Source organism: Rhizophagus irregularis, chromosome 3 (assembly GCF_026210795.1).
Source record: "Rhizophagus irregularis chromosome 3, complete sequence".
NCBI classification, from domain to species: Eukaryota; Fungi; Glomeromycota; class Glomeromycetes; order Glomerales; family Glomeraceae; genus Rhizophagus; species Rhizophagus irregularis.
This window is the reverse complement of record NC_089431.1, coordinates 4029001-4046365: the sequence shown is the minus strand read 5'-3', so window position 1 is coordinate 4046365 and position 17365 is coordinate 4029001. Positions and strand designations below refer to the sequence as shown.

Genomic DNA, 17365 nt, shown 5'->3' with positions numbered 1-17365 from the left:
GATATGTTAAATTTTTCAAATTTTTGAAAACAAAAATTTCTATTTATTAAACTAATATTATATATCTTAAAATATTTAGATCGTCAACTGAGTTCTAAAAAAGTGCAATTGGTACAAATACTGTAAAAACTTTATTATGAAATTTAATTAGTATAAGATTGGTCTTTCATTATTAATATAAATAAAATTATTATAACATAATTTGTCACATATTATTCGTCAAATACTTTGTCACTCTTAATGCTAAAACGCACATTTAATCATGGCATAATGCTAGCGAAAAGATCACGTGAGTACATATTTTTGGGTGCTACTGAAAATCACATGAGTGACTTTTTCCATCACGTGTCAAATCCCTCCATTTTTCAATTTTCATAAGTATCCTAAGAAACTTAATAACAAAAATCTTATTCGACACGCCCTATTTGTTAAATATGTGCCACTCTAGTTAAAATGCGGTTTTCAGGCATTTTGAGACATTTTTTCAGGATACGCTGGGTAGTTCTAAGCCCGGAACACACTTAAAGACTGATTCTCAAATATTAATGTTAATAAGCATTTTCTAAAAAGAAGGTTAGAAGTATCAAAACTTACTATCAGAAATCCAAACCCAAAACCTACAAAAACCTACAAAAGTAAAAAGAAAACATTAGTAGAGTGTTTTCTCGAATAAAAAAAATACGTTCAAGCAAAACATTTTCCTAAAAAAATTGATATACCGCATTATAAAGGTGTCCAAAAGCAGAATCATAAAAATTAAAAAAGGTACATTAGTTTGTTTCCTAAAGCTAATGGTGAGCTCCCTTTCCAAAAAAAACTTATCCTTTAAAATGTTATACCAGAAAACTACAAAACAATAAGAGAAATGTTAGTACGTCTCTTAAAGTTTTTCAAACCTATCCAAAGAAATAGTTACCATTCAGACTTCCATACCAGAGAAGCTGGAAGCCCGAAACTTATATACATATATATATTATATAATAAGTTAATATGCACATCCATCATAAAAAGTCCTGTCTGGAGAAGTCACATACCCTTCGTTACTTTCAGTCCTATTTTTTATAGTTTGGAACATATTTAATTCGGAACATGCAATTCAAATAAAAAATTTTTTAGAAAAAATAAAATACTGACGGACGGATTTAGGTTATACAGCCCCATGTACGATATTCACAAAAAATATCAGTCTACAGAATAAATGCTTTAGGTCTGGGTCGGGCATTTTAGATTTCTTTCAATATATTTGAATTTTATTTATTTATTATATGTTATACGCATAATCTATAAAATCTTCAATAATAAAATAAAAATAATATTCAATTACTATATCAGATGTTGCAGCACAATATTTATATTTGCAATTCTACACCATAAGATACAAATATTATAAAATAAATTTATGAATTTCTCAAAAAAATATTTATTGCTTTTTCTAAAAAAAAAAGTATTACTAGATAAAATGATAAATAAGAACTTAATAATTAAATATCCTTTAATAGTAAAAAAAAACAAAAAAAGGAAATACATTTAACATTTAAAAATAGTTATATTTATATTTATTGAATAATACAATAAATAAAAAACCGAACCTTTATTATAAATTTGGAAGTTCGACATCATATTCATTTTCCATTCTTTCAACAAATAAATAATTTTTGATTAGTAAAATGTATTTTTGAATTGGTAAATAACCAATCGTACGAGTGAAACTTTAATAAGTCTTACATTGAAACAGCTTGTCGTTTCGGATTATTCATTCATGATAACTGAAGCGTTTTATTGTGTTTACTAATTTGAAAAAAACTCTGTAGTCTTGAACCCAGTTAATCTTATATGAAACGGGACCGGTTTCAGCTGGATAATTATTACCTTTAATTTGGTTATTTTCTGAGTCTAACACTATGATTGAATCACTTAAATTTCTTTTATTATTATCTACAAGAAATAAACGGAAACATCTTTTTCCTCATCCTTTTTTAAAACGTGCAATTATATTGCTTTTAATACTATTAAATTCATTTGTATCTTTATTTTTATATGAAAAAGAACCTAGGTCTTTGGATTGAATTTTAGGAAAGTTTACTATGGTTCTAGTAAAATTATTTGCCATTATGAAAATAATGATAATAAAAAAAATATTTAATATAAAGAAAAATGATTTTGGTTGGGAAGTTTTAATTTATGGGAAGTATTTATGGGAAGTTGTAAGATTAGCGGAAACTAATAACCATGACAGACTTTGCTGTCAACAACAATCCTATTATATTCATCTTGTAATAGTTAGTAATATGTTAAGACGTTATGTCATATATTAATACTATTATATAACTAGTGTACTTTTGGATATAGTGAGTGAGTTTTATACTAATACTACTAATAAATTAATAAAAGATTTTTTTATAACAATAGATTGTGTTTAGTGAGATTTATAAAAAATTTAATGAGATTTCTTTTTAGTAATAGTTTGGTATAAAAAAATTTTCTGGGATTTTTTTTTAATAACAATATGTTGATAGTAGACAATTAACTTGTTAATAATTGTTTTTTAGTAAGATTTTTTTATAGTTCACAGTAACACTAATATTACTAGTAAGTAATATAAATGAAAGATTTTTATAACAATAGATTACATTTAATAAGGTTAATAAAAAAATTTTCTGAGATTTATTTTAATAACAATAGGTATGATAAATTTTTGGTGATTATTTTTTTTAGTAACAATAGATTGGTAATAGACTATAAAAAATGTTGTGAAAACATTAAAAACTGAACTGATAATGAATTGGTAAATCAGATCAGTTTTGGTCACAGTAATAATTGTCTATTACCAATCTATTGCTACTAAAAAAAAAATCACCAAAAATTTTATCATATCTATTGTTATTTAAATAAATCCCAGAAAATTTTATATATTGTACTATACTAATTTGTCATAAAAAAATTCCAGAAACTGATCTATTATATTAATAAAAAATCTAAAAAATTTTTTATATCTCTCCATTATAATATAGTACTGATCTGTTGTTATCAAAAAAATTTTTTATATTGATTTATTGACTCTATTGTTAAAAAAAAATTCAGAAAATATATTTATATCAATCTATTATTAAAAAAAAAGTTAAAATTTTTTTATATCTATTCATTGTACTATACCAATCTATTGTTATTAAAAAAAGTCTCAGTAAATTTTTTGTATTGATCTATTGTTATTAAAAAAAATCTCCCAAAATTTTTTTTATATGTCATTAAATATAATCTATTTATAAAAAATCTTTTATTAACTCATTAAACTAACTATTAATACCTATTAGTAGTAGTATTACTGGAAAAAATCTTTAAAAAACAATTATTAATTGAACAAATTAATAATCAGTTGTCTATTACCAATCTATTGTTATTAAAAAAAATCACAAAAAAATTTATTAAATTAGTCCATTGTACTATACCTATCTATTGTTATTAAAATAATCCCAGAAAATTTTATATCTAGTAACTATTGTACTATACCAATCTAGTATTGTTATTAAAAAAAAAATCCTTAAAATTTTTTATTTCTATCCATTATACCATACTGATCTATTGTTATTAAAAAAAATCCAGAAAATTTTATACTGATATAATGACTTATTGCTAAAAAAAAATCACAGAAAATATATTCATATCAATCTATTATTAAAAAAAAGAATTCAGAAATATTTTTTTATATCTATACATTGTATTATACCAATCTGTTATTATTAAAATAGATCCCAGAAAATTTTATTATATCTATCTATTGTACTATACCATTCTATTATATCTCAAAAAATTTTTTTATTAACCTTATTAAATGTAATTAAAATCTTTTATTATCATTACTTATTAGTAATATTAGTGTTACTATGTTGAAGATAGGGCCGTCTGGCTAAGATAACGCATTACAAATGTTGTCTACCTACTGAGTCTAACGATCACTCGACAGTGCACACGTGGGGTACTATACGTATGACAAGTGGTTTGTAGTTTAATTATATTAGAGTAGCTTTTAGAATCATACTATGTATACATATTCTTTATTTTTCTACTTTAATAAAACTGCAAATGCGCTGCGATTAAAAAAAAAAAGTAATATTAGTGTTACTGTGAACTGTAAAAAAATTATTAACTTCCGTTAATAAGTTACCAATCTATTGTAATTAAAAAATAAATCACAGAAAATTTTTATTATATCTATCTATTGTGCTATACCAATATATTATTATTAAGGAAGAATTCCAAAAAAAATTTATTATATCATCTATTATATGATACCAATTTACTGTTATTAAAAAAAAATTCCAAAAAATTTATTACATCTATTTATTGTATAGTTAACCCTATTGTACTATTACTACTATGCTGATATATCGTTATTAAAAAAAAATTCTAGAAAATTTTTTATACAAAGCTATTCTTATTAAAAAAAATTTCATAAAATTTTTTCATAAATCTCACTAAACACAATCTATTGTTATAAAAACATCTTTTATTAATTTATTAGTAGTATTAGTATGCTTTTAAAATAAACTCACCCATTATATCCAAAAGTACACTAATATAATTAAAAAAAAATCATTTTTTTTTTAATTTTTAATAACAAAAACGTCAAGTCTGACGTTTTTAATTAAAAAAATATTTTTTTTTGATTTTTAATAACAAAAAACGTCAAGTCTGACGTTTTTAATTAAAAAAATATTTTTTTTGATTTTTAATAACAAAAAACGTCAAGTCTGACGTTTTTAATTAAAAAAATCACTTTTTTTTGATTTTTAATAACAAAAAACGTCAAGTCTGACGTTTTTAATTAAAAAAAATATTTTTTTTGATTTTTAATAACAAAAACCGTCAAGTCTGACGTTTTTAATTAAAAAAAATATTTTTTTTTGATTTTTAATAACAAAAAACGTCAAGTCTGACGTTTTTAATAAAAAAATCACTTTTTTTTGATTTTTAATAACAAAAAACGTCAAGTCTGACGTTTTTAATTAAAAAAATCACTTTTTTTTGATTTTTAATAACAAAAAACGTCAAGTCTGACGTTTTTAATTAAAAAAAATATTTTTTTTTGATTTTTAATAACAAAAAACGTCAAGTCTGACGTTTATAATTAAAAAAAATATTTTTTTTTGATTTTTAATAACAAAAAACGTCAAGTCTGACGTTTATAATTAAAAAAAATATTTTTTTTTGATTTTTAATAACAAAAAACGTCAAGTCTGACGTTTTTAATTAAAAAATATATTTTTTTTTTTGATTTTTAATAACAAAAAACGTCAAGTCTGACGTTTTTAATTAAAAAAAAATCATTTTTTTTGATTTTTAATAACAAAAAACGTCAAGTCTGACGTTTTTAATTAAAAAAAATATTTTTTTTTGATTTTTAATAACAAAAAACGTCAAGTCTGACGTTTTTAATTAAAAAAAAATCATTTTTTTTGATTTTAATAACAAAAAACGTCAAGTCTGACATTTTTGATTAATAAAATCATTTTTTTTTTGATTTTTAATAACAAAAAACGTCAAGTCTGACTTTTTTAATTAAAAAATTTAATTTTTTTTTGTTTTTTAATCAAGTTTTTGACATTTTTAATTAAAAAAAAAAAATTTTCACATTTTAATAAAAAATGATCAACATACTATTTCATGATCTGTCAAGTTAACATTCTTTTTGAGCAGCACAGTTAAACTCAGCGCAAAAAGTTTCCATAGTGAATGTTCACTTTCTCTGTACATGTACATGTACATGTTCATGTTCTTGCTCTTGTACTTGTACATGTACATGTACAGTACTGTACTAATATTTAAGATTAAACTGAGAGTTTTTTACGAAAAAGGCAATTTTTTTTGTATCCATGGCAACTATGCATGTGGATGATTTTCAAAAACGGAATAGAAAATTTTGGTGAAAATCTGACTGAAATGAAATGATCAACCAAAATTTTTGCCTTTTAAAGTAAAAAATCGCCTTAAAATCCTACTTGGGTGTTAACTTGGGTGTTAATTAAGAAAAAAAACTCTTTCTTACAAATTGTTAAAATCGCTTAAAATCCGCAGTAAATATCTAACAATTTATAGAAAATGTCTGGAAACGCTAAACGAGGTGGTAGAGGTGGTAGACAAACACGTAGCTCAAGCCGCAATTCCCAAGCAGGTGGAAGTAGGCCGACTAGTCCTGAAAACCAGTTCACCTTCAGTGCACCGAAGGAAACTGCTTCTCATCATGAGAGTATTTGGAATACCTATCGGAAAAAGCCGCAGCCAACTTCTGACAAAAAACTGACAGAAACCATGGAAGCTGAACGTGCTATGGACATGGAAAAAGAAATTGTTCAGGATACTTATGGTCCAAACTCCAAATCTTCTTCTGCTAACGACAAAGGGAAAGCTACTGAAAAGTCCAAGGTGGTCACGAAAGAACTGTCACGTGACCCTCCCTTACCTCCGCAGAATATTGTAAACAACGTGAATGGAACCAATAAGGTTCCAACTCTTAACAAAGAAATTATTTCAACTCCTCATAAGGATCAACAACAATCTGTTGTTTTGCCTAATCAGGATAAGATTAATCTGCAAGCCGATCAAGGGTCCCAGCCCATGGATGTTGATCCTAGTAATTCTAACAAAGACCCGTCGATCATTACTATAGAAAAAATAAAAGAATACATTGCACTTGTTCCATATGGTGAGCTTATTGGAGGAAAAAGTCTAAAAACTACCAAAATTAAAAAGGCGCTACAAACCTATAATATCCAGTATAACAAACAACTTCCAGTTACCCCGTTGGGAAAGCAAGGGCGAAGGTATCCTTTTTGGACAAAGAAAAATTTGACCAATTTCTTAAAATAGAACTTGTTATTCAGGAGCAAAAAGAAGGTGATTCGGGTGAAGTGTTTAATGTGAAACTTCAACCTACCCCATTAAAGCCTGAAAAGGTGGCTACTACAAATGACAAGGATAGTGATACGTCACAAAATTCCAATAATCGTACAATTCAAGTGATTGATATTCCTGCGTTTAGACAGGTACGCGAAATTCGTGAATCCTTTGAAGATCTTGGCGAAATTGAGAAGATTTATACGAGAGGTGCTGGTCTTTACCAAGTTGCTTTTATTACGTATAAGGATGCTACTTCTATTGATTACTTTAAAGAGCAATGGAGTTATCATATTAACAAAGACATAGTTAGAGTTTTACCATTGTTATTGAGCAAAGAGGAACGCGAGAAAAGGAAACAATTCTCGTTAAGATTATCTGGGTTACATTATCAAACTAGTGGTTATGATCTCAAGGAAGTTATGACACAATGTAAAGGGAAAACTTGTTTTATCCCAGCTGTTATGATTCGTGGTAAATATCAAAGATGTCGCTATGCTTACATTCATTTTTCTTCGCGAGATGATTTGGTGGCAGCCAGACAAATGAATATTGAATTCAAAAAGGGCAACGCTGGTACTCGACAATTATACTGGAGTAAAGAGGAAGATCGCATTTGTAATATTTGCGGTAATCCCACTCATATGGCCAAAGACTGTACTAACAAAGATATTAACAAATCTCATTCTAAACGGTTTGTTAGTGGCGCTGATAATTGGAAAAATCTAAAAAAGTCGTATGCAGATGCGGCTAAATCTAAACAAAAGCCCAGAAATAATTCTAAATCTAATAATAATATTCCCTCTGGATCACGTGATCAAGGAAGACCTCGCAGTAATCATGATAATAATGATGACGATAGTGATGACTTTAATAACCATCCGATGTTTTTAAAATTCAAGGAACAAATTATTAATACTATAAGGAAGGTTGAAGATAAATTGCTCAATATGGAGTCGCTTATTAGCGATACTGGCAAGCAAATTGGTGAAGTTGTTACAGCTCAACAAGCGCTTAAATGTGATAAAGCGCATCCAGTTCCAATTAGTAAGAAAAAGAAAAATCAACAATCTGATAATAATACAGAAGTTAAAGCGAAAAGACGCTGTAAAAGTGATTCTGAATCGAGTGAAGATGAAGATGAACTTGCGAATAAGTCCAATATTCAATCACAACAATTCCAAAAATCCGATCAAAACATTCAAAATATTGTTGCTCAACAGAAGCAAATACAACAAAATCACCAGGAAACTAAATCCTTACTTTCATCTCTTTACAACATGTTAGCTGGTGGCCCTTCAGCTTCATCATTATTGGGGGATAATGATGAAGTTTTTGACGATTCTGCCGTATAATTATTTTTATGATGAACAATAATATAATTTCTTCTTCTAGTTCGAACATTCAACAACATAAAAATTTCCCCCAAATAGAAAATAACAATCCAATTATTACAAAAGAATCTTTAAAACATTCTTCAATAACGAAAATAGCTACTACGAATATTCGTACCCTTAGTAAAGATAAATTAATTTTCACGTTAGACGTGATGAAAAACAATGATATTGACATATATGGATTAGCCGAGACTAATCTTTCTTATAGACAATCAAAAATTTGGCAACAACAATTTGGTTTCCATGGTTATTTTGATTATTCACAACAAGGGGGTAAAGGTCAAGGCGTAGGAATTATCGTTAGCGATAAATATGATATATTTGTTCATAAAGCGGTTGGTCATAAAGGCCGCGTTTTATATTTAGACTTAAATTTTAGTCAAAAGAAAAATGTTAGGTTAATTCAGGTGTACATTAACGCTAACAAAAAAGAAAGAACACAAATTGAGGAACTATATCAATATATCGAAAATGTTATCGATGATGCGAAAAATAAAAATATGGAAATAATCATTATGGGTGATTTCAACATTAATTATAGAAAATACTTGATGTCATTTGTTAATAATAGATGGTATTTCAAATTGTTCAAAATGCTAGAAAACAGACACCTTTTAGATACAATTCCGATATTTAACGAAGATGATGAAAATATATATACTTATATTCCGCCTAATGATTCTAACGAAAAATCAAGAATAGATTATATTTGGGCTTCATTACCAATACTTGGCCAAAGTTTGAATAGTACTGTAATAGAAAATGATCATTTTACAACTGATCATAATACTGTCACTTTATCGCTTGATACACAATTATTTATAGGAAAAACATTACCTAAGATTAACAAAAGTAAAAAGAAAATAACTCGTACTGTGTTTTTATATGATGAAATGGATCAGGAAGATGATGAATTTACATGGGATAATTTCCGTGCTGGTTTGGATCATGAAATCGAAAGAATCAAACTCAAGGATCGTTCGATCACAAAAAGAAAACATGTTGATCATGTGTGGGATTCTCTTAGACAACTTATCATGAAATCTGCTAATGAAAATATAAAAAACAAAAAAGTTATAAAACAGAAAATCAAATGTGCTCCTGAGAAAAAGTTGTCAGTTTACTTTGATTTAAGATATATCATTAACCGTATTCAAGAAATCCGCTCATGTATCACAGGATTAAGAAACCATCCAAATCAGGAAATGATCGACAAATGGATTAATTATCAAAACGCGATAATTAAGTTAAAAGACAAGTATGAGTTAGTTACTTCTGACAATAATTTTAATTTTTTAAATAATGATCAGTTCCATAGTTATCTTGAAGAACTTAATGAAATTAGAAAACAATTGAGAATTGTTTTTAAACTTGAACTTAACATTATGGAACAAGAACAAATTATCTCTAACATCAAAAAGCGATGTGATAATTATAAAGATGATCAAGGGAGAATGATTCAATCTATTACAGAAAAAGAAATGGTTTCTATTTCAATTGAAAAAATTTATAAGAAAGATCATAATGGTAATGAAGTTTTAATTACAGATGAGAATCAGGTGTTGGAAGAAACAAATCGTCATTTTCAAACAGTGGCGGGCTCTGTTAATAGAAAGAAACCAATACAAGGCAGATGGAAAGAACAATATAAACCACAGCCTCATATTAACGAAAATATATATTCTAGTATTATGGACGCTCCATCTTATGATGAATGGTTAGATATTATTCGACAACTATCTAATGGAAAAGCGACAGGACCTTCAGGCGTGTCAAATGAAATGTTGAAACATCTAAGTGATGATTGTAATCATATTTTATATTATTTAATTTGTAAAATTATAGAATTAGGATATTTACCAAAACAATGGAAAGATGCGACGGTCTTTCCTATTGCTAAACCTAAACCCTTTAATTGTGAATTATCAAACTCTCGCCCTATTACTCTTTTAGAAACCACTCGAAAAGCACTTATTTCCTTGCTAAATCGTCGTTTAGCAATCATTTTGAAAGATAATAATGTATTAAAGGCAAATCAATTCGCTGGTTTGCCTAAACAATCAACATTTGAACCGATAAGGATTATGAACGAAGTTATTCAAGATTCAATCGATAATAATAATGAATTATGGATACTCTCTCAGGATATGGGAAAGGCTTATGATCGTGTGAACATCTTCCAACTCAAAAAAGCGATGGATAGAATTAAAATTCCTAACGATTTTTCGTCTCTCATTTTAGAACTTTTTAAAGATAGAAAAAATCAAGTAATCACTGCTTATGGAAAAACTGCACCTTATGATGTTCTTACAGGAATCGATCAAGGAGAAGTTATTTCACCGTTACTTTGGTGTATTTATTACGATCCTCTTTTAGCAGAAATTGATAAACAACAATTGGGATATAATATTTCTTGTATATCAAAATCAGTTGTTCAAGAAGAAGGTGTACTCAATCAACAAAATGTTTCCATTATGGCGTATATGGATGATACTCAATGGATTACTGATGAAAAATCGAAATTGGAAAAGATGTTATATATTGCTGATACATTTTATCGTCTTAATGATATTCAAATCAACAAAGAAAAGTCTGAGCTTATGATGAGGACTACAACTGAGAAGCGTAAATATTCTCATAATTACAATGACAAAATTTCAATCAAGTTTGGTCGTGAAGAAATTAATATTAAAGCCAAACATCCACACGAACCTATGCGTATCCTGGGAGTGTATTTTAATATTGAACATGATGGAAATTATCTAATGTTCAAAATCAAGAATGAAATAGACCATTTAGTTAATCTTATGTATAAAAAGAAGATTACTGATAAACATATTTTATATATATTTAATAGAATTATCGTTCCTCGAGTTGAATACTGGTCACAAGTTATGGCTTTATCGAAAACACAAACAGAATCTTTAATTATTCCTTTTAGAAGGATGTTTAAAAACAAATTAAAATTCGCTCGTTCAGCGCCTAACGCTATACTTGATAATCCTTATATATATGGATATAGAGATTTTTACGACAATCAACTTCAAGCCAAAATTACTGATTTTTGTATTCAACTTAATGATAATGGTCTATTAGGAAAAGTTACTGAAATTCGTTTAAAATCCTTACAGGATCAATTATGGACATCACGCCCATTGATAGAAAAACTTCCTTATAATCGTGTTCCGCATACACGAAAAAATAATTATATTCTTAATATGCTTTTATTATGCTATGATAATAATATTTCGTTAGAAAATTTAGATGATAATACTTTTCCATCAATTAAAGGAGGTAAAATTCCTTTGGAAGACGTAGTAGATAATGCATATTATTCTAAACATAGGAAGAGACTTCGTGAAAAGAATATCTTATTTTTAGATCAAATTATTTCAGGTGATAAATCTCGTTTATTGTTATGGAAAGAAATACTTATTAAGGCTTATATTCCTGTTTTTTCACAACGGAAAGAAACTAAATGGTATTCAGATATTAGAAACTTAATTACTTCAGATGGTGTTCATCTGACTCTTAATATAACACAATTATTTGGCGCTCGTGTTGACAATGTGGAAGAGGCTCGATCATATGATATTGCTAAAAAAAATAGATCTTTAATAGCCGTTTATAATTCACAATTTAACTCCGTAGTTATTGGTAAAATTCAAGGAATAGATGATACACAACGACCTGTTATTAAACATTTTCATATTGATATGTCTAGATGTACCAATACACATACTTATATATATCAATGTATGGAATATGGATGTGCTGCTAATGCATCATTATCATTACGATCACCTTGTACGTTTTCTGCTGACTGGGAATGTTTAGTACCATTATTAACAGATTCTCAATTTGCACCTAGTCAACTTACAAACTTAATAGAATTTAATATTTTTGACATTTTTGATTTTGCAAAAAAGAAGTATGATATTATACATCAAGCGTTAACGCAAAATCACGTGATTTTATCACAAGTGCAAGATAATATAATTTTGGATTTATTAGATTCTTCAACTTCAAGAAATGATTTGTTAACTATACAACGCACATTAGCTCCTTTTGACAACAACAATTATTATATTTTTGAGTTTTACACCGATGGATCATTAATAGAATTAGGTACTGAACAATGTAGTATTAGTTGCGCTTTCGCTCAGATTAGTGATTTATTTGATATACCTCATGTAGAATTTTATTCTACTATTGATAAATGGCCTTCTGCATATAGAGGAGAATTATTAGCAGTCCTTTTAGCATTAAGCGTTGTTCCAAAAAATAGCAAAGTTAGAATTAATACAGATTCGCTTAACGTAATTACACAATTTGAAAAATTAAAGAACTCAAGATTTTCTCAAACTTCACGAGAATACTTTAAGGCTAATAATAATTTCTTATGGGCTATTTTATGTAGAATTATATTAACATTGAACTTGCATGTGGAAATGTTTAAAGTTGTTGCTCATGGTGATGATATGGGTAATAATTATGTAGATAATTTGGCGAAAATTGCACATACTGATCAGGATCGCTATATAGTTTTTCAACGGGATGCTTGTATGATGAAAGTTCTTCCTTGTTGGAATGGGATTATTATTGAAAATAAACTGCGTTCATTTTTGAAAAATATATGCAACTACAAAGGATTGGAAAAATTTATTAATTTAAACAGAAATTCTAAATATCGCACGTTAGAAGTTGACTGGACATCCACATTTAGTTGTTTAAATTGTGATATAAATAACAATGAAACTTCTGTTTCTTCTTCTAAAACGAAAGCTCAAAAAGTTCACTTGTTAATTGAAGAAATTCCTACAATTGAACAGATGAAGAAATCATTGCTTGACTTATATGATGGTTGGATGTGCCCTATATGTGGACTACAAGACGAAACTTTTAATCATGTCTGGACGTGTAGTGGTCATTATGATATTATTCACAACATTAGAGATAAGACTATTAATCATCTCTTGACCTGGATTTTGGAATATAACGATAATATACACGATTTTAATGCTCTTATGGCGCTTGATATATGGGATATATCTTATGATCCTAACGTATTTACTTTCATCGATCTTATTAAAGGATTTATACCTATGTCTCTTTCAGATTTGTTGAGTTCTTGGACTACAAAGAAAAACGTTGCTGATGTTTTAATTCAAATGAGGCAGTTTATTTTTAATGAGATATTTGAAGAGGTTTGGATTCCAAGGTGTTCGCATTTGAAGGAATTTGAACGTTCTTTAGGGTTGACTAAAAAGAAAAAATTAGAGTTTAAAAGCGTTCGTTCATTACCTAATAATAATAATAGTAATAATAATATTATTCATTATGATTCTTTAGATAGTGTTAGAAATTACATTTATTTTGGCAAAAATATAATAGAATTTTATACTAATCTTACTTCGTAGCGCCATCGTAGATTTTAGTAGTTGATTTATATAATTTTATAGGGTCAATTTTACTTTCTTCTGCAGGGCGGGCTTCAACTTACCAAGTTTCGGCTAGTGTATGGGAGGTAGTGGGTTAATTAAAGAAATGGTTTTTAGGTGTAGTTGGTTATATCTTTAATAGTTTCATGTTTAATTGCCCCACCGTCGAAGTAGATTCTTCTGATAGTTTAGTTCATTTTTTTATTTTACTTTTTCATTTTTGATATGTTTATAAAAATTGTATCCGCTAACTATTACTGTTAAATAAAAATAAAAATAAAAACTTGGGTGTTAATTTGCATTATAACATGTATGTCAACATATAAATATATATTATAAACCTTTTACAATATATTACATTAAACATAGTACGATTACATTTAACATCTAAACGTCACCCTAATTTGATTTTGTACCCAGCATCTCACTTGATGTATATATTTGTAAATTCAAAGAGATTGATATCCTCACAAATAAAAATGAGAGAAAATAAATGTTAAAAAATGAGGTTTTAACATCCCAATTAAACCCTAATAAGCCACTATATACCAGTTCATAAAGTCCACTTTTATCAAATTTTAAGAAACTGGCATTCCTAGCTATAAACAAAAAAAAAGTAAAGTAATACGAAAAACACTATCTGCTACATACTTATTAATTCACCATCCAGTTTTGTTAAATTTCAAAAACCAGCATTCCTACAATAGAAGTAAAGAAGAAATGGTTTATTAAAAATTTTTTAAGTAATAATTAAAAAATATATACTAAATGTTCATAGTAATCCATATTGTAACGTTCAAGAATGACGATGATACATCAGGTCGGTGTTGTAAAAATCAGTAGCGTCTTGTTGTTGGGAGTTTCTGTGCTGTTGTTTTCTCTTTTTTGTGTTTTAGGATAGATGATCTAAAGTACTAAGTGAGGCTGGAGTGGGATTAATCTGATAGCAAAAAGAATAATAAGCAATAAATTTTTTTACAATTTTTTCTTCGAGCTGATTTCTACAATGTTTATGGTAAAAGTCTCAGTTTTCAGCAATATTTACAGCAGTAACATCATCTTTAGAATACAATATACGTTTATTATTCATTTAAAATGTAAAATAATAATTCCGACGCGTCATGATATTTGTAAATTTAATAATGAACAAAGTTTAGGGAGTGAGTGTTTCATAACAACTTGAAAACAGATAGAACTTTGATTAAATTCTTTTAATCATAAATAATAAAAAATAGTCCATAATTTAATCATATCTGGCAATTGTACCTAAATCAATAAGTAAAATAACGTGCGTATAAATTTTTATTTACTTAAAAAAAAATTTAGAATTTTTTGATTTATTGATATACTATGAGCTTAGAAATATAATTTATTGGAAAGTTAATATGTAGCAAGTCAAAAAAAATCAGATCGAGAAGTACGTCAAGTGATCGACTAATGAAAAAACTTTTATAATAATATTGTATTACGTAATACTATTTGTTGCCTTGTAAAAGAAGTCGATCCGTTTTTTATATTCCATCTTTTTCCGTAAAAAGCTCATATTTCCGGAATTAATAACCTTATATTGCAGAATTATCGAATTATTTACATTTTCCGTGAATGGATCCGTGAAAGGCTCATTTTTAAGTTTTTACAGAAATAACGGATAAAATTTTTTATAGGGTTGTAAAAATATTTAATAAAACAAATTGCACGAACGACTGAAAATTTTTAAGTTGTGACTTTTCATAAATTTTTGTCCCGGAATAAAAAGTATTGGACATAAAATAAAAATATAAAATTGCATAATTTCAAACTTTAAATTCGAATATGCAAGAAATGCAAACTGCATAATCATACATAAAAGTTTTTTTTTTCTCTATTTGATTAAATTTATTTTTATTTGTAACTTAATGACTTTTACGTAAATAAAATCATTTGACTGTTAATATAGTCTTTCTTTATTTCTTATATTAGAAATAATATAAAAGTTTCATCGTTAAGTTGGACCTTAATTCTGGGAATTCATTAGTATTCCATCGCTCATATCATTCATTTCTTTAATTTTTTTCACGAGTCTAAAAGTATTTCTTATACATTCATAATTTGTGACGTAAAATTAGCTTTACAATGTTTCTTATTATTTATTGATTGTTCTATTATTTCTATTATTATTTCATATCAAAAAAAAAAAACTTATTCGCTTGCATCGTTCAAGAAATCTTTCTAATATATATTCGCTTGTAATAAAATTTAAGAAATAAGGAATTTTTATTATGAAGAAATCTAAAATTTATTCCTTGCAGAAGATCTTATTATAAGATACGGTAAATGTTTTCTTCAGAAGTTCATCTCGGAAGATTTTGAATGAAAATGAATTCATGGCGCAATTAAATCAATAATTCAGTTTTTTTGCTTTGTTAAAAACAGTTATTAGTGCCTATGCGACAACTCGTTCTTTTAATGAACTTTAATATTAGTCTCATTAATCACAAAATTATTTCCGGAATAGCTACTTTACTGTGTCGATTATTGGATCTAGGTATCAAAAATTTTTCCTTATGTTATTTTTCACACCTAAATAAGCAAATAGAATTTCTCATCTATTCAATCCAGCATCCTACATAATAAAATTTTCATTATTGTATTTAAAAAAAAAATGGTAGTCACGTGGATATTTACGTTGAAAATAACGTTTTTGCCTCGGAACTTATAATGGCTAGTTTTAATAATATACGCACGTATAATTGGAGTTTGTAAAATTATAATCAAATAATAAATAATTTATATAATCTTTGGTGTAAAATTAACAAATTTAATTTAGGAAATTATAAATTTATTATTATGAAAATTATTTTTTTGTATTATGTCGTGTTCGTAAGGTTATATTATTATTCTCCTCACTTTTGAAGAAATTTTGTCAACAAAATAAATAGGAAAATGATGAACTTGAGTATGTATTAAATTATCAAATATTTTACATAATAATAAGATTATTATTATATTATTTTAGATAATACATAATAATTATTTTTTTTAGATACTGTAAATTTATATACTGTAAATAGATTTAATTAAGAATTATTTAACTTTTCACACAATCTTTGATTGAAAATAATGAAAACCAGACGAAAAATTTTTAATTTCGATACATCAAACAATTTTCGAAATATTTTTTAAAAATATTAAATGCTACGGACAAGTTAACTGTTAACATTTTCTTATAATTTATATTATTATATTAATGCGTTATGGAGCCTGTGCTTACCAAATCTCAATTTGTATTCAATCAACCTTTTATTACAACAATTATTAAATTATTAAAGTGAAAGGAAGTGACAAAATTCTTGGAGATGATTTTGTAACATTACTATTTTAACCACTACAATATAAAATAATGTGCAACCTCGGTCTCATCATTTGAAAAAAAATATTTACAACCATAATACTATAATAGTATAACATTTCTTAAAAAAATGGAAAATTTATTAACCGTATTTAGTACAATCTGATATCCGTGATCCGCAGTTACATGTGCTAATTGTACTATTTACGCTTTCACGTCGCACAAAGATAAAATATAAATTCGACCAACAAATTAAATCATTTTCCCCTTTTTTCTTTTTCTTTAAAAAAAAAAAAATCAAGATAATA

General features: G+C 26.8%; 1 protein-coding gene across 1 annotated transcript; it reads left to right on the top strand.

The window, feature by feature from the left end:
• Positions 1-6096: 6096 nt before the first annotated feature.
• Positions 6097-7200, top strand: OCT59_020992 (uncharacterized protein; the record flags this gene model as incomplete). Its single annotated transcript, XM_066149546.1, has 3 exons — positions 6097-6700; positions 6865-7040; positions 7168-7200. 3 exons carry the CDS (start codon positions 6097-6099, stop codon positions 7198-7200), a joined length of 813 nt encoding a protein of 270 aa, XP_065990440.1.
• Between the last annotated feature and the right edge of the window lie 10165 nt (positions 7201-17365).